The sequence below is a fragment of the Ambystoma mexicanum genome, chromosome 5p (assembly GCF_040938575.1).
Source record: "Ambystoma mexicanum isolate Mex_15411 chromosome 5p, UKY_AmexF1_1, whole genome shotgun sequence".
In the NCBI taxonomy this organism is placed as follows: Eukaryota; Metazoa; Chordata; class Amphibia; order Caudata; family Ambystomatidae; genus Ambystoma; species Ambystoma mexicanum.
Window position 1 is genome coordinate 1,017,642,814 of NC_090930.1, and position 18,948 is coordinate 1,017,661,761.

At 45.1% G+C, this 18,948-nt stretch overlaps 1 protein-coding gene across 1 annotated transcript in view; it reads right to left on the reverse strand.

The window, feature by feature from the left end:
- Nucleotides 1-18,948, reverse strand: part of BMP6 (bone morphogenetic protein 6) — a 561,752-nt gene that overhangs the window by 43,586 nt on the left and 499,218 nt on the right. The window contains exon 6 of the mRNA XM_069613493.1: nucleotides 866-976. Coding sequence (XP_069469594.1) covers nucleotides 866-976 — 111 coding nt within the window. The remainder of the gene's footprint in view (nucleotides 1-865; nucleotides 977-18,948) is intronic.

The following is an 18,948-nucleotide window of genomic DNA, read 5'->3' on the forward strand; positions in this document are numbered from 1 at the left end:
GCGGGGGTGTCGCCCGCTTCCCTAGTTGTGCATTATGGGTTGCGGGGACCCCCCCAGCCCCCCACGCTTTCATTACATGAGAAGCGGGGGACAAATGTAAAAAAAGTATGCAACATTGTCGAAAATGCGAAGATGTCAGCTTTGCAATTTTGGGACTCGGGCGTTTCGGCTGCAGATTTTTCACATAGATCCCGTCAACTACCGACCTTTCTGGCTGTGCAACCTGCACATGTACTGGTGATTCTTTACAAACTGCATGAAGGCACAAACATTCATCCAAGTTCTTATCCAAGTATTCCTCTAAGTTCATGCACATGCAAAGTGCTTGATCACCGAAGGTCATGCATGCGCAAACCATTGAATTACCTAATTTCATGCACCTACAAACTCTTTAATTACCTCAGCTCATGCATGAACAAATGTATTAAGTAAGTGCATGCATGTGCATACCCTTTCATCGATGGGTGCATGAATGTATGACAGAAAAATATTAATTTACTGTTTTGAGAACACATGGTAAAATTATAATGAATCTACCATTTACAAAAAAACAAAATCACACCATCTGTATTTTTGTCACATTTTAGAAATTGTCATTAAAACACCTGCAAACAATTGTTACCGTTGTGATCACTGTCTTTTCAGAGTGATCCAAAACCTGAAGTTGTATTATGCATGAATGTGCACAGGACCAATATAAAAAGAAGTGGCGGTCATCAGCAGAGCTTGGCACCTGGTAAGTGGGTCATACAACAATATTTATGTTGCTGCACCACAACACCTACTATGTATGGTGTGACTGTTTCAGGCAGCACACAGTCTGTCACCAAAACAAAAATCACTGCGACACAATCAGCGCACTCACCAGTGTTTGCACAATTGCATGGTTGGTGGCGTTCATGTGGGCATTGAGCGGGAAGGAGCATTCTCCGTCGCAGTAATTTGCAGCATACCCTTTTGGGGCGATGATCCAGTCCTATGTTGTTTGCAAATAAAAATAAAAAAACAATAACTGGAAAATGAGTTACTTTGTACATAGTCTGATGCATAATTTACATTTGCTTAACAATCAGAAATTGGAGACATATTATTAAAGGCAATGCAACAAAGCAAAGGATAACAGTAACAAGTAGGGGCCCGATTCATGGAATTGTTTGCCCGGTTCAAAGTGACTTTGCACTGCTGAAAGTGACTATGCACTGCCGACACAAACCCCTGATTCATGGAACTGTGTAAAGTGTATTTTTGCAGCGCAAAGTGAACTTTGCACTGACTTTGCACTGCAAAAATACACTTTGCACAGTTCCATGAAACAGGGTATGTGTCGGCAGTGACAAATCGCTTTGAGCCGGGAAAGCAATTCCATGGATGGGGCCTAAGTAAACAGCACATGGATTTCACTGTCTGCTAAACACCCACAATGTTAATTAATACGAATGCTGTCTTACATACAGAGCAGCACATGATGTTAATCAGAAATCATTTTGATATATCACTAACATTTGCTTGCAGCACTGAAAATAACAGTTATTTGCCCAATCCAATTTAATGACCCCGGCAGAATGAAAGGCAGAGATTTTCTGCTCATATTCCAATATGTGAAATACAGGTAAATGCAAACCTCAACAGCAAGCACCTACGCCACTGAGCTATCACCTGCAAAGTTTTGCAATACTTTTTCCCTAATTTATCACCTGTGAGTAAATGCCATCTGCAAGATGTATTGTCCTCAGCATTTCTTCTGGTTTTGTTATGCATGGTGAAGGTGGTTTCTCGGCAGAAAAGCATGTGCTGATAATCAGACACACTTTCCGCATATGCTCTATTGTTTGAAAGATAATGGTAGTGGTTACGCCAGAGCTGGTTTCAGGCTCTATGGGTATGAACCATAATCACTGCCATTCAAATAAGAGGTATACACTAAAATGTAACCAACTATGTCAAGTAACAGGGTGATTTTATGTGAGTTTGGCAATTTTAGTTTAATAGTCTAACATGTATGATGAAGATGAAGATATTTTGCTTAGTAAAATTTTGTGTAAAAGTTTTATATAACTATATATGCAATAATAAATAAATAAATAAAAAGATATATACTTCTCCGGAGCACTGTCTACCGACATAGCAGCAGCTAAAATGTGAATTGGCCACTTTAGACAAACATGTATTGTGTGCTTCAAATGTGCACATGCAGAATTTGGGTAGCTCATTTGGCACTAAGGGCACCATGCTATAGCACACAGATGTCTAGCTAGCATATTTTATTCTATAATGTAATCTGGTAAAGTAAGGCAAACCATTGTCCTGACATGTAACAGGCCAGAGTTCATTCTAGTTTAGATTCAAAATGCTATATTTCTAAAACTTGAAAAAAGGTCACACGGATTTAAGATCCATTTTATTTTGCCTTGTGGGTAACATCGTCCTTTAAGACTGTAACCCCACTATCCCATGTGATTGGAGCATGGACAGCGACTCCCACCTCCTTTGCCCAATGCGGAGAGGAACCAGGGTCCAGAAGTTTCAAGTGGTGCTTTACCAGCTTTAAGGCACATGGCACTGCAGCCCAAAACCATGTGCGCCCCCTTCAGCCAGACAATAAGCCATGGAATAGGCGTCCCAGGCATCTGATCTACTGCTGGCTTCTGCAGCCATGGCCTTCCTTTATCAGTCCTAGTGCCTGCCTCCCATCACTTCTGACCGACCGCCCATCGTGATAACAAAGGAAACGCAATAACCAGAATTAGCCTGATCAATCTTATGAATGGCTCTGTGGCACGGAGCCGGTCAGAATCACAATGAATCTGTCAACATTGATTGGCACTTGGGGTAAAGATGCCCTGAACCAATCCATTTGCTGCGGCTACATTATACCTTATTCACAAAGTCTGACACTGGCACGAATCAGGAGCTGCCTGGTGCATCTGTGAGATGCACACGCACAAACCAGACTCCCAAAAATATGCCGCAGGGCATCTCAGAATGCTCCAGGCAGCTCAGGATTTGCTCTAGGTACAGGCATTGTTGATTGGGTAAAATTCACTAGGAGCAAAGCTGGGATGATCAGGGGCTCTCCTGATTTGCTCCCGTGCAACGCATTGTGAATCAGGCTGACAGAATCTCACTATGAGCTGCAGGATCCTTGTGAACTTGCGCTGCCTGTTGTCATCAAAAGTCGCAAATGCACTCATGGTTATTATTTAGTTTATCTCCCCATCTCACAAACCAAAAAAATAACCAGGAGTTACTAAATAGCTCGTCATTATTCCTTCTCTGAGGCAGCGGCCAATGGTTTTAGCGCTTCACGTCATCAATTTTACATTTGAGTTAAGATACAGCTCAGTGGGGAACCTGAAGAGAATGAGCTAAATACAGACAGGATAGGGCAGCGCGAGAAGGAAAATTGGTTGGCGGTGAAAAGCAAAATGTACGTCACCCGGTAAATGTGGTAAATACACTTGTAATCAGTCAACTGTTGCGAGTGTAGGCAGTACACAGGTAAGTGGGGTGGGGTGGTGTAGGGGACGGGAAGGGGAATGCGGGTCGGGGATGCAGGCATAGTGATCTATTTGATCATAGCACTGCGCCGTAATTGGCGTAAACATTTTCATCAGCGCAGTTATGGGCGGTGCAGAGATCACATAGATTCAAAAGATTGGCCCCCAAGCACCCACCTGGAAGGCCAGTCATGGTCTCATCCCAGTGGAGTGAATAGGGCTCTGGCTACCCAGAGTAGGCTGCCTATGCCTGTGGATTCTGCCGACCAAGTGGAGCCACCAGAAATGTGATGCCAGCAACGGGAGATTTGGGAGATTAAGGAGAATTTAAGAGAGCGTGTCTCTGATCAAAGCAGCATCATCAGGGCTTACACATGTCAAAGATTCAGAAAAAACGAAGAAAAAGGTGGTGTGGGCACATTGCAGAAGAATCATACTGTACTAAATCAAACTAGATATAAGAATACACGTTATCAGCATCAGCCAAACAGCAGGTGGCACAGTCTCTCAGGATAAGCCTAGCTACAACCGCCAGTCCACAACTTTTTTCTATGTTCTATCCTAATAAACCAAGGTAATAGTTACCTTTTAAGCCAAACCCATTATATAGATAAGCCTAAATACCATGGTTAAGGAAAGACAGACACAATCCCTTGTGTTCCAATGACGTATATAAGGTGAGAGACTCCTATGGAGGGAAGAAAGCAAGTGCTACACAGAGGCGAGCCTCTGTAGCATTGACATCCTGGAGGGGCAGAGCAACATCGAGCCACAGAGTTAGCAGTGGCATGAGGGAACCAAGATCCGCTAGCTGGAGACTGGACAGCAGGTACCTTGATTGCGGAGGAGGCTCTGGTCAAGGAGAAAGAGACGATGGGAAGAGAACTGTCTTCTAAGGTGGCGTGACCACTGAGGGGCAGTGGTGGGCCTGGCACCCAGCAAACAACACAGAGACCCGAGAGAGGAATGGAGCCCGAGATCCTGGGCTGCACTCGCCAAGTGCCTTTCCTGACGAGAGAGGTACCGACAAGGAGGCAGATGTTGCCAACATGTGCAGGCAAGCAAGGCGTAAGACTGCTCATTTCCACGAATACCGAAACCGGCTCAGGAACAAGAACTAAAGAGAAGGTAACAGGCACACATCCCCAATAAACCTGAGTGAACGAAATACGAACACTGTAATTCAAAGTTGGAAATTCCGCGAAAGACACGAGAACTCAAGTGAGTGTAACAGGCACACAGCCTCACTAAACCTGAGTGAAAAAAGTACGAACATTGTAATTCATGGCTGCAATAGCTGTGAAAGGCACACAAGGTTAAGAGAAGCTAATGGGCACACAGCCCCACTGAACCAAAGAGAAAGAGGTACGAACATTGATATCGAGACTGGAATAGCCAACAAGGTTATCAAAGAAGGACAGACACAAGTCTTGCACTGAGAGAGAGAGAGGGCGAGAGCGAGAGGAAGAAAGAAAGAAAAGAAAAAGAAAGAAAAAAGAAAGAAAGAAAGAAAGAAGGAAAGAAAGAAAAAAAAAGAAAGAAGGAAAGGTGATTGCTCTGCAGCATGGATACAAAGAAAGTGCAGGAAACAATAGGGAGCTGTATTACCCAAGTGGGCAGACATCCTAAGAGAAAGCTGTGTACTTGTGAACTAAGATGTTTACGACAGAGCCACAGGACTTTGGGAAGTCCCAACGCCACAAAGGTGAGAAAGAAAGAAGTGTTTTGTTCAAGTAATCCTGGACGGATTGGGACATTTAAAAATCAGAGACTGTTTTTCTTTATCAAGGGCAGAGTGAAACCCATACAGAAGATGATTATAATTTTATCTAAAGAACACGATACAAAGATTGTGAAGAATATACATTGTGTTATAAAGGAACTTTGAGAATGAGAACAAGTCAGTCACAAGCTGGGCCAGGCAGAAGCTCATACCGAGGCTGTTGTGCAAGCCTGCCTTTTCTCTTTTAGTTGGGTGTTTTATAAAGTGGTAGGGCCAGTTAGTTGGTTAGGATTCAGCCAAAAGACTTAAAAAGCAGGTGCTGATATCAGGGGGTCAATAATCTATTGTATCTTCCTGAGGTCTACACCATACCACAAAAATGCAGGGTGTACCCGTCTATTTCAGGGAAACCATTGCACCCGAAGAGATGTGTTTAGTTACCAGAAGAAGTGCTTAATTTGTAAAAAGGAATAAGTCCCAGTACCCAAATCCTTTCTAGCACACCTGTGACACATTGGGGCAGGCAGCAATCCTCCTACTGTTGCCATTGCATGTACACAAGGCCTTCTGGTGTCTGGGGCCGCAATACCTTCAACTCTCTCTTCCTAAATATCTTCCTTCTCGAGCTCTTCGCTCATCTGCCTCCAACTCCCTCAGGGTCAGTCGCTTCTTCAAGCAACGAGTTGGTGGCAGATCACTCTCTTCGGCAGGGGCCTTTCTCTGGAACAGACTTCCTGCCTCCTTGAAACTCGAGGAGAACCATCTCAGGTTCCGGAAGCACCTCAAAACCTTCCTCTTTCCTTCTGCTTTCTCTCCCCCTCTCCCCTGCTGAACTCCCTACTGAAACTGCACTGGTTACCTGGCCACCCTTTCTGTTCTCTGGCCCAGGCCCACCTGGACTGCCCCTCTGGAACCCCTGCACCGGGGGACTGTTTTCTATACCCTTTCAGTCCCCCCTACCAGCACTTATGCCTGCACTTCCTTGCACTTGGCACCAGCTGGCCGTTATTTATCTTATTTATTCCACTTTCCCATGTACTGCACTTTTCCCTCTCCCTTCCAGCACGCACTTTTCCTTTCCGCCCTTCCCATGCACTTGCGCGATCTGAATGACACCTGGCCTAGTAGGATTGTTGTCTGTCCCACTTTCCCCCCCCTTGCCTCGTCGCGCCTTGAAACACTTGTGTATAGGCGCGTTATAAATGCCATATCATATCATATCGCTGATGGCTGCCCCCCACAGTGTCAACATACTTAGAATTAAAGCTACAACTCTCACTGGCTCATTGTGGATGATGGATGCAGTGACTGTGGCAGATGTGCAATTTACAGATACCAATCACCATAACATAAAATAACATATGTTAGATGTGTTTTGAAATTAGATACATATTTAAGTGCATATTTAAACACATTGTGCCTCATTACGACCCTGGCGCTAATGGGTTAACGGCGCCGTAAAAGGCTGCAGCGCCGTTAACCCATTAGCGCCTTATTACGAGGTCCCTTTGCGGGACCCGACCTGAACGGCTGGTCTAGACCAGCCGTTAAAGTAGGGACCCTCAAAGGGACCTTGGTGCTAAGTACGGTACGGCAATTTGCGGTACGTACTTAGCGCCTTCTCCAGTCCCATTGAGCACTATGGGGCAAAAATGGGAATGGGGAAGGGCCAATGTTCAATGGAGAATTACCGCCCCGGCCAACCTTGGAATGGGGCGGTAATTCCCCATTGAACATTGGCGGACTCGTTACGATACCTGGCACCAACCATGGTGCTAATAGCGCCATGGTTTAGCGCCAGTATTGTAATGAGGGCCATTATCTTAATCAGCAATTTGCTCTGATTCTGTAGGAGGCAAGTAGACCATTCTGACCATCAAAAAAAGAGCAAACATACTTTGCTCCTATTTCAAATCTATGGACAAAAGCAGGCAAAATCGTTTCTGAACTAATGAACCCAGGGGTGGACTGGCCTATAGGGAACACTGGACATTTCCCAGTAGGCCTCTGCATCCTGGGCCTCTTTTCTGTGCTATTTCCAATGTTTCCTAAAGGAAAAGGTTTGGGCTTGCTGAAAATGTGTAATATGTGGCCACTTTTGAAATGTTCCTCCAGGGCCTCTTTTGGCTCCCAGTCCACCCCTGAATGAACCTGCCTGTCAAACATTGCACCAAGATCTTCTTGTATAGGTTGGCACTCAGGGCAGACACTCCTCTTTGGCAGCAACCCTTTCCCTGACCTTCACCCTGTGTTGGTGCTGCTGGCTGGTGGCTATCCTGTTTTTGTCAGCCCAGCCTGCTTTGGCAGTGCTGCTGGCTGCTTAAACAGAGCTGCACCTATATCATGCATGCCGAATGGAGCATTATGCGAGCATGGCTAGCAGGACTGACCAGCATTGTAACTGCTATAAATTAAAATGGACACTCAGCACTGCACAGCCCCCCTGAGTTACCAGGTTCATGAATAACAATGAGTCAGCCCATGATGCTGAAACTCGGACAAGTGCACACTGTTGTTGCATATTGTGTGACTACGACCGACTCACAGTTAAAATAATAAAGTTGCCCAACGTCACATCTTAATCGAACTGAGTCTGAAGCAATACGTGCCAGGGCTCAGAAATAAGTGCCTGGACTCAGCTCTAGCAAACAACTCCATACATGAATCACTGACCAGAAGGATGATTGACACTCCATGTACCAGCAACAGAGACATACAATACTGAGTGAGGAGCCACAAGGCCCAGTGCAAGATGTGAGGAGCTGAAATTATAGATACTTTCAGAAATTGGAACCACCATGGGCCCACAGCACAGGTTCTAAATAAAACAGCCTGGGGGAGTTAGCAACATACTTTCTAAAAATGGTATTTTTATTGTGTTTGGTTTGTAAGTAAACCTTTCACAAAGTTACACAAGAGCATTCAATAATACAATTGGAAGAGAAGTACACTAGACTAACATAAAAAGCCTGTTTACAATGAAGCAATTTAGTAATGACCAATCAAAATATAAAGACAACACATGAAAGAGACCACTGAACACAGCCAATCAAAAATAATTATATAAATAAACATTCCAATTTGTCCATGAAGCAGATCGGACATGTCAAGAAAAAACCCGCATAAAGCTAAAAGCAGGGAAACACTGTGGAGTTCCATCAACCCAGACCAGAGAGACGTCGATGCATGTATAAGCAATGGTGGTCAGTCAAAATCTCGAAAAAAAAAATCGAATGACAATTATCTCGAAAAATAAATCTCGAAAAAAAAGTCGAATTCCCTCTTTTTAATTATATATTTATTTTGGGGTCCGGGAATAAAAGAAATGGGTAAAACAAAAAAAAACAAAAAAAAGGGGGGTTTGGGGGAACCCCCCCATTTCGAATAAAAAACGTCATTAAAAAAAAGTGATTTTTTTTCGAGATTTTTTTTTCGAGATTTGACATTCGACTTTTTTTCGACCTTTTCACTATAAACCACGCCCGGAAATGTCAGGTTACTCCCCTCTGTAGGTAAGAAGGCATTGATCCCCACCATCCCTGCAAAGGATTTCCTTGGGAATGGTGTGAGATCACTGATAACCGTGCCCCATTTATTCCCTTCCTCCCCTGCCATGTTCACCCTTCAACAGCAGATCACGTGGTATTATGTTGGTGGAGTAGATTTGACTCTGATCCTTCCGCTCCTGGGCAGAGGCATATATACCATTGAAATGGCAGTGAGGCTGAAGCTTTATTTCCATTTCTCCCACAAAGCCCGTTTTTGTGTTTCATGCCAGCCGTTTTTCTAAGAAGGAATTATTTATGAGCACCACACTAATGACAAAAGCCCTCCCCCTACTTCCCTTAGTTGTCCCAGCCTCCAAACAGAAAGCTATTCCTTCTATCCACCATCTTGTCTTTCCTATCTACCTTAAATCAAATGCCTGTTCCCAAAGACAGTGCTCTGCTATACATTCTTTTCCAGCTGCCACAGGACTTCCTGCATTGCCAATTTACAGGGCCTAACAGGCTTAATCAATCAAAACTGCCCCAGACACCACCCTTCACCATGGGTGCAAGCCACTGAAGCAGTTTCAGACCTCAACTGGTGGATGGTCGACAGCTAGTGATGACATTATAAAATGATTCTTGCTTAATATGTAGATGGAGTAGAAACAGCTCAAAAGCAAAGCCTAAGTGGACGTTTTTGATCCAAGGATAAATTCTGGTACAGACCAGCAGTCAGGTTCATTGTTAAAAGATGGTGGGTGGGCAGCAGACATAGAGAGAAATAATGAGGGAGGAATAGGTCAGCAAGGGAGAGAAACAAAGAAAGAAATAGGGACGTGTCCAGAAACTCTTTAGATTGAGTAGACATAAACCACCCATGTAACTGGGTAGCAGGCTTATAGGTGATCCAGCGAGAAACTGATCATTCAAGGGGCGTAATGAGCAGGGAGTACAAAGTCCTGAGAAGCAGGGGGTGTCCCAAGACTTCTCCGAAGAGAGGAATTCCAGTGGCTGAAAGACTCAACAAAGACGAAAAGTGGAGGAAGAAGTCCATCCCAAGACGTCCACCAGGGAGGTGAAGAAAAGCTGCCTTCCTAGAAGAGAAGATGAGGTGGTCTCAAAGAGCACTCTTCACCCATTTTGGTGGCATTGCTCCGCATGGCCATGCAAGAAAACAGGGAAGGGATGGTTAGTAAGACAGCTCAACAGTACCAATTTTGGTTGGGTAAAAATAACTGCATAGCAAAATGTTCTATGTTAAGGTGATTTGGTGAAAGCACTATAAAGATGATAGTTTATTATTATTATTATTATTATTATTATTATTATTATTATTATTATTATTATTATTATTATTATGGGTGGAAAAGAGGGGGAAGCAGATGGAAATCCTGTGGTGTTGATGCTTACATGCCAGAAGTAACTGATTTCGAAGTGTTGGGGTGACTCTAGGTGAGTGCTGACCAAGAGATCCTTGAGAGTGTATTTCACAATGAAGAAGGGAGAGCCCCAGTTTGATATGTCGGAGTCACTGCTGCTAGCCGCTGGCATGGGGGTGTGATACTACTAAACGAATGAGCTGTGGAGTTGCTCAGTTAGTGTGGCATGCTGGTAGAAGGAGGCCACCTTGTGCGAGTTTAAGGTGGAGAGAAATGAAGATATGATTCAGTGGACAGGTAATTAGGTGGGAGGAGGCCTTTGGTTCAGGATCGTTAGTTCTTTGCTGTTGGAGTGTTGGGTCATCTGGATCATCGTATCAATTTATGATGGATCTTGATGTTCCGATAAGGGGGGGGGGACAGCCCAAATGTGTCCAATCTTCTGTATTTCTTGGCTGGGGAATTATGTGCTTGCCCACATCATGTTTGTTGGAATGACAGTCCTATTGTTTTCAGAGGTCAAGGGGAGACCAACCCTGATAGAGTCCAATCTCCCATAGTGTTTGTCTAATGAGTTGTGTATAGATTCTTGGCATGTTCATATAATTTTATATGGACAGATTTCTCTCTAATCAATGCTACTGTTTTTGGTATGAGATGGTTGATGATCATCTCAAGCCAGTATTTGTTGCCAGGCTATTTTCTGTGGACCAGGCAGTTCTCCCCCATCCTCAGATGTCTGGCCACTGAATTCCGAAATTTGAGTGAGAGGAAGGAAAAGGAATATTCTCTGTGTTGTGATGTGCTTGTAATTGTATGCAGAAGCCTGTGATGTCATATGGGATGTTATGGTGTGGATGAGAGAATGTTTGTGGTGAGGTTTCCAAACCCGGGCAGTTAGAGAGCCCCTACATGGGTGATGGGTGCCAGTGTCATGTTCTATGTAACTTAACGATCAAGCTGTAACTTAAGAAGATGTAATAAACATGAAGGAACCTACAAAGACTCTAAGGATGTCACTTTATTACAGAATATTCTCTGTGGCATCTCCAGTTATAGGTAGCTTGGCACTGTTACTGGGAGCACATTGCTGGATCAAAGCATGTTTGATGGTTGGTAGTGAATCAATTTCCTTTTGGTGGATTCAGCGCCCTGCCATGGAAGGCACAGGAGGGCGCTGCCATGGAAGGCACAGCAGGCAATGCGTAGACTTTTGAGGGAAATCCTCCATTCAATTGGGAGCCAGTGGAATGTTCGAAGGGCTGAGATGATGTTTTGATTATTTGAGGTGTAGGGTGTTTCCCAAATTAATATATTACCTTCTATTTATAACAGGAGGTAAGAACCATTTTCTGTACAACAATATGGCTTTCAGCTCTGCTGTGAGAGGCGGCCATGGCTAGTAACGGCCCGCCAGCCTGAGCCAATGTAGGCCTGAGCAGAAAGCCTCCCTGTTGTACATGTCCAACAAAAAAAAAAGATGGCACCACCTGGGGGAGGGCCTCGGGTGGCCGGAACAGTGGGGCGAATAATGCATATTCTCTCCAGTTGTTCCAGCCACCTGATTGGCTCAGCGCCTTTCCCCAGGTGCAAATAATATTTACCCACATGGTTTCACCTAAAGAACGAAATTCATGTGCCACGTTTATCAATAGAAAATGCTGTACCGAAGTGTAAAAAAGATCTAGCCCATTTAAACAGCTACTGTTGCAATTTTCACTTTTCTACACATGATGAAATTGCTATGATATTTTTATTTATTTAAATTGGTTATTTATAATGCGCTTAACACCCAGAGGTTTCTAAGTGCGGACCAGGGGATCAATCCCTGTGTTGCTCTGGGTCGTCTTTTTTCCAAGGCCAGGACACGTTGCCCCTGAGCTATCGTCCCGAGAAAAAACAGCTAATGCCATTTGTGTATATGTATAAACTATTGATTAAAGTAGTTGTACCATGTTTTACATTAGATTGAAAGGCTTCACACAGAGTCAAACTATTGCTCAGAATGTTAAGAAATCTGTGTGTGTGTCCCTGCATTAGCAGACCAGCTCAAAGCGTTTACAGAAAGCAAATCTATAATCAAACTGAAACATTTGTTTTGTTTCAATTTAAAGGAGGCATTGGAATGCTTATAGTGGGGATTCTAAATGAGTTAGGCAAAGGTGGCATACAGGCCTGTTACTCAATCAATGACCTTTGTTGTGTCACCTTAATCTTCACAGACTAGTTATAAAAACAGATGTGTCACGTCTATAGATGTACTACCATTATGTTATATTGAGTTTGTGTTGTGAAAGCCTCATAACAATAACTTCGTAGATTCTATTAGCTAAGTGTCAAGAAGCGACCAGAAAAACTGTTAAATACTAGAAAAGAATGACAGGTGTGTTTCACAAATTAAAAAAATCGTGTCTGGACATCTCCAGTGTGTAATCATTCCAAGTTGTCAGTAATTATAACAAGCCAGACCTAGAAATATGATTGTAACGTGTGACTGCCATTTCCTATCACAAAAGGCCAGATGCCAGCTGATAACTAAATATCCAATAACCATTGGCGAACAGCTCAAGTAAAAGGATGATTAAGTATCTGTGGCAGATGCAAGGTTCACCTCAAACCCAAAAACGTTGAGAACTATCGCACATGTGCCATTAAAAGGAACATTGGGAACACTGATGAGGTTAAATATTTTAAGCTGTAAACTTGTTTGTTGTCTTTAAGGAAACATACTTTAAACTAATGGTCCCTGGCAGTGCATCCCAACCATGGAGCTGCTAGGTGCTAAACTAAAGGAAGAAAACAAGGACTTATTTCAAACAGACATGGTTTAAACTGAGTACTATCAGCATTTAAAATGTTTCAGAAGATATTAGTTGCGCATAGATTCAACCAGGTTTTGACTTGTGAGGAATTATTTGATAAGTTTAGTTGCATTTCTGTCAACTGTGTATGGGGTCAGCTCTCACCAATGTCTCACCAAAAGGCACAGAACGCAGACCTTGTTTCCTGCACAACTGTCCTCTACAGTCAAGTTTAGATTTGATGACGCTAAAATTGAACAATTTCAATAATGGACTAATTGTAATTGTTGAATCTGTCATTATGGTAAATTAACTCAGATTATACACTTTGAATCAACCAATTTAAATGAAACATTTCATTGTAAGCTTGGCAACCTGTAGCATAGTTTTCTGCTATTGCATCAATTGCTGTCAATCGATTGTTGGCCGGACGGTTATCATAATTATTGGCTTATGTTAGTAAAGAGACATGGAATTAATCCTGCAACCAAAGTCATGACGTTTATCAGTGGCGGCTTTGGCACTAGAATGGCGTTCCCGAAAGATCAGCCATCATCGGAAGAGAAGAGTGCACAGATGGTGGAAGAGCAAGTAGGGTTAATGTGCCAAATTCCTGCCAGTGTGTGACCCCGCTAAAAGGTGTGATGACAAGAGCAACGTGTCCTCTACACCAGAGCACACACGCAGGGATGCATGCATCCTGTGCTGATAAGTAATGAAATATGCTTTGCCAAGCACAATATTGATACATCCACCGACCTCTTGTTTCCAGAGGAGGGCAGTGATGGTTGCTAACCCCAGATTCACCTATTAAAGTGTCTACAGCCCGAGCTGGCCAGGAAAATTCCCCAGAACATAAGAATAGCTTTTTCTGAAGCATGGATCAGTGTTGCCTTGATGTCATGCATCAAGAAACTCAAAATAATGTAAATACCTGTTTAACATAATGCCCTGGTTACTGTCCTTCCATTAAACATTTGAAGCTGTGTGCACCTGGTTAAAATATATATGTTGAAAAGTTACACTGTGAAATTCCAGGTGGAACATCGTATATAAAAGTTCTATGCAACGAAAAGCCTCCAGGTCGCGAAAAATACCTGCATACGTGGGGGGAAAAGATTTTAAAAATCCACCCACTGACCTGTGCAAAAATATTAGCAAAATTAGTAAAATAAAGCAATGAGGGGAGAAGCATACTTCTGCTATGAAGAGCTAAGCCACCCGCAAACACCGGATCCAGCATTTCATGAAATACTCCTTTTTTCATATTAATTCATTCTAAAAACTGCTACTTGCACACAGCATCGCATTGTTATTTTTTGAAAGATTCATTATAAATGTTTTGCAAATCACAACCGTTTAAATGCCAGAAGCATAAATCACTTTGCATCAAAGACATATTTATGATATGATATGATATGGCATTTGTAACGCGCCTATACACAAGTGTTTCAAGGCGCGACGAGGCAAGGGGGGGAAACAAAGGGAGACAGACAACGATCCTACTAGGCCAGGTGTCATTCATATTGCGCAAGTGCAAGGGTAGAGGGGAAAGGGAGAGGGGAAAGTGCATTACAGGGTCAATAGCATACAGGAAATAACAAGGGCCAACTAGTGGCAGTGCGAGTAAGTGCAGATAAGTGCTGGGAAGGGGGGGCAGTGGGATACAGACACAGTCCCGTAGTGCAGGGGGTGCCAGGGAGGCAGTGCAGGGGAGAGTGGCTGGGCCAAGGACCGAGAACGGCGAGTGGCCCAGTTGCAGATTCAGTGCAGTTTCAGTAACTTTAGCAGGGGAGAGGGGGAGAGAAAGTGGAGGCGAAGAGGAAGGTTTTGAGGTGCTTCCGGAACCGGAGATGGTTCTCCTCAAGTTTCAGGGAGGCAGGAAGGCTGTTCCAGAGGGAGGCCCCTGCAGCAGAGAGAGATCTGCCACCAACTCGTTGTTTGGAGAAGCGGCTGACCCTGAGGGAGTTGGAGGCAGATGAGCGAAGAGCTCGAGAAGGAAGATATTTAGGAAGAGAGAGTTGAAGGTATTTTGGCCCAAGGCCCCAGAAGGCCTCGTGGACAATGCAGAGGGTTTTGAACTTGATCCTCGCAGTTCCTGGGAGCCAGTGTAGTGATTTCAGTCCTGGAGAGATACGGTCCCTGGGCTTGAGGCCAAGGACAAGTCTCGCAGTCCTGTTCTGGATGAGTTGCAAAGGGCGGAGAGTAGAGGCAGGCAGATTTAGATAGAGACTGTTACAGTAGTCCAGCTTCGAGAGAACCAGGGCTGTAGAGACAGTGAGCTTCTGGGGGAAGGAGAGGAAAGGAAGGATACCTCTGAGGAGGTGTAGCTGGTAGTGTGACTTCGTAGAGACGTCAGATATGTGAGGAGAGAAGGAGAGTGTGGAGTCGAAGATGACTCAGAGGTAGGAGCAGGAAGAGGGCCAAGAGAGGCCGGCCAGAGAGCTGCAGGGAAGGAGGGAGTGGGTGTGCCGATGAATAGAATCTCAGTCTTACTGGCATTAAGGCAGAGGTCATTGGCGGCACACTAGTCCTGAATAGCAGAAAGACAATCAGAGATGAGGGAAGGAGAAGAGGAGGCCGAGGGTAGCCTGAAAATGAGCTGGGTATCATCCGAATAGCACTGAAAGTAGGGGCAGAGAGCGGCGATGCGGTGGGTGAGAAGTGCCAGATACTGGTTGAAGAGCCAGGGGGAGAGGTTAGAACCCTGGGGGACACCACAGGTAGAGAAAAAGATGTCAGAAAGGAAAGACCCCAGTTGGACCTGGGAGGGTCGATTGGAGAGGAAAGAGGTCAGCCACGCCAGAGCCTGACCAGTGATACCCAGGTTATCACGGAGACGGTTGAGCAGGATGGTATGGTTGACAGTATCAAAGGCAGAAGAGAGATCAAGCAAAATGAGAACACAAGGAATGTTAGAATCAAGGTTCAAGAGCAGGTCCTCACGGATGTTCAGGAGAGCAGTTTCCGTGCTTCTGGCAGCTCTGAAGCCAGATTGATGGTCATGAAGACTGCCAACAGATTCAGCATGGAGATTAAGCTGGGAGATGGCCAGTTTCTCCAGGAACTTGCCCAGGAAGGGACTGATAGAGATTGGGCAGTAGTTAGCTGGGCAGGAGGGGTCGGAAAAGGGCTCCTTAAGAAGGGGGTGCACAAGGGAGTGCTTGAGAGGGGATGGGAAGACTCTAGAGGCGAAAGAGTGGTTGCAGAAGTCAGCAAGGGCAGGGGCCAAGGAGTCGATGTGGTCTTTGATAGTTTTGGAGGAACAGGGGTGGACCTGTTTTGACAAGACTTTCATAGATCGGACTTGTCTCGAAACCTCGTCAGCAGAAAAAAGGGGAAAGGCAGAGAAGGGGAGAGGAGGGGTGGCTGCAGAAGGGCCAGAGGGAGAGCAGGGAATAGAGGGGGGAGGTGATAGGAGGAGAGTGAGGAAAGGATGTCCTGAGTTTTTGAAATGAAGTGAGAGGCCAGTGCTGTGCAGAGGGCCTGGGAGGGGACAGGAGAGGTAGAGACTGCAGTAGGCTTGGCCAGTTCCTTGCAGATTTTAAAGAGTTCGGCCGAGTTGTTAGATGCCGCAGAGATGCAGGCTTGGATGAGGGCTCTCTTCTTGGAGAGAACGGAGAGACGGTATTGCCTTTGGAGCAGGCGACAGGCCAGTTTGTCAGAGGATGCACATGAGGCACGCCATTTCCTCTCTGCCACCCTGCACTTGCGTTTAAGGGTGACGAGATTCGAGTCATACCAGGAGTTGCATTTGGCTTTGGGCTTCAGGCGGATTCTCATGACAGGGGCAAGGATATCAAGAGTATCAGATATAGCAGAGTGGAGAGTGGAGAGGGCTGTGTCAGGGTGGGAGTCAGCCGAAGGGAGAGGAGGGGGCGAGAAGGTGGCAGCAAAAGCCTCAACTGACACGCGCTTCATCGCTTCATAGGTCGGATGACCAAGAACATTTAAACATTGAAATCAGGACAGTAATAAAATATCTGATCTTATCAAGACTCAGGAACTCGACTTCATCGCCATCTCTGAGACCTGGCTGCACGCGGCATCTGGCCCGGCACTTTCTCTGGCCATCCCCACCGATTACTCCATTATCAGATGTGATCGCACCTTGAGAGGTGGAGGAATTGCATTCATCTTTAGAAACTCATTAGGACTTAGAACCATCCCAAGCACTAAGTTGGAATCCGCAGAGTTACTCTCTGTCAAACGCGGACTCTCAGCCAACCAAACGGTCACCATCCACCTAATATACAGACCCCCTGGTCCACCCACTTCCTTTGTGGATGACATCTCTACCTTAGTACTCAACAATGCAAAATCTAACTCTCAAACCATCATTCTTGGTGACCTTAATCTAGGACACCAAGACCCCAATGACCCTGCGGCCCTCGACCTCGCTAATACCTTAACAGATTTAGGCTTCTTACACCACATACAGGAACCTACCCACATTAAAGGGCGGTCCCTTCACTAGCTTAGTGACACCAATTGCAATATTTGCGTACTATCCAATGCCCCGTGCATCTGGTCTGACCACCACGTCATCACTTTCAGTATCGAAGCAGCTTCACCACCCATGCCTCTGGTCGCCCCAGCCACCCTCACCAGAAATAAAAAGAACATTACGACTGAAAAACTACTCCCCCTCATCCTTCCCACATTAAATAATGCTCCTGACACTTGCTCAGACCCCACCACCCTGGCCGACATGTACAACCAGTCAGTGCTTGCAGCCATCAACTCCATTGCCCCGCTCAAACTGAGGAAACCCAAACAACGAGCACACCTTAACTCATGGTTCACCCCCCCAGTTTAGAGTGTTACGTAAAGAGAAACGTACTGCTGGAGAAATCACCACTCTGACGCCCACAAGCACAGTCTTCTGATAGCCACCCTTAACTATAAAGAAGCTGATTCTTACAATAACTGCATTATATCAGCCCAGTCTAACACCAAGGAACTCTTTAATATTCTTAAGGAACTTGAGACACCAGCAGCCCCCCCTGACTCTTGTACCAAAGACAGCACTTGGTGCTCCAACATTCAGTCAGCACTCTTGGGTAAAATTGCCACCCTCCAATCCAAAATCAGAGACAAACAGAATTCCCTACAGCTTGACCAACCACTGACCACACTCACACTCAATACACACCTAGCCAACCCTTCTCATAAACCTTTCTCCTTCTCCCCGCTCACTACTCTCGAAGTAGAAGGCATCATAAACAATTTAAAACCATCCAATTGGCAAGGTGACCCTTGCCCAGCACCTATTATCAAGGAAGCATCTCATGAGTTAGCCTTGTTCATCACAGCATTCATAAATGCTTCTTTCAAGACGGTATTGTCCCTGACAACCTAAAGGATGCATGGGTTATCCCACTCCTCAAAAAACCCTTCCTTGACCCTAATATCCCAACTAGCTTCAGACCAATCACTACAGTCCCATTCCTGCTCAAGATCCTGGACCGTGCAGCCAACCTGCAGATTCAGGATTACCTCGAACTAAACAATCTTCTGGGTTTAAGACAATCAGGGTTCCGCCCTAAACATGGCACGGAATCAGCTCTGATTGACCTGAAAACTCAGATGGAGTCACTAAAGGACAAAGGGAAGTTAGCTCTTCTCCTCCTCCTTGACCTCTCCGCGGCTTTTGATTTGGTCAACCACCAAATACTCTGCCAGCATCTCAAATCTGCAGCCCACTTCTCTGACTCTGCCAAGCCTGGATCCATTCATTCCTGAGCAACAGATCTATCTGGGTCTTCTCACACATGGCCTCAGCGGACCCCTCCCCCATTCATTGTGGCGTTCCTCAAGGCTCGTGTGTATCCCCTACTTTGTATAACATATTCACCAAGCCCCTCTTCGATGTGCTTGACTATCTGGGTGTCTCCTACACCAACTACGTGGATGACACCCAGATACCCATCCCCATCACGGGAGACTACACAGCTGACACCAAAGCCCTTAACGATGTTTACTTGGTCATCCAGGCCTGTATGGCACATCACAAACTTTGCCTTAACGATGATAAGACCGAGCTCCTACTTCTAG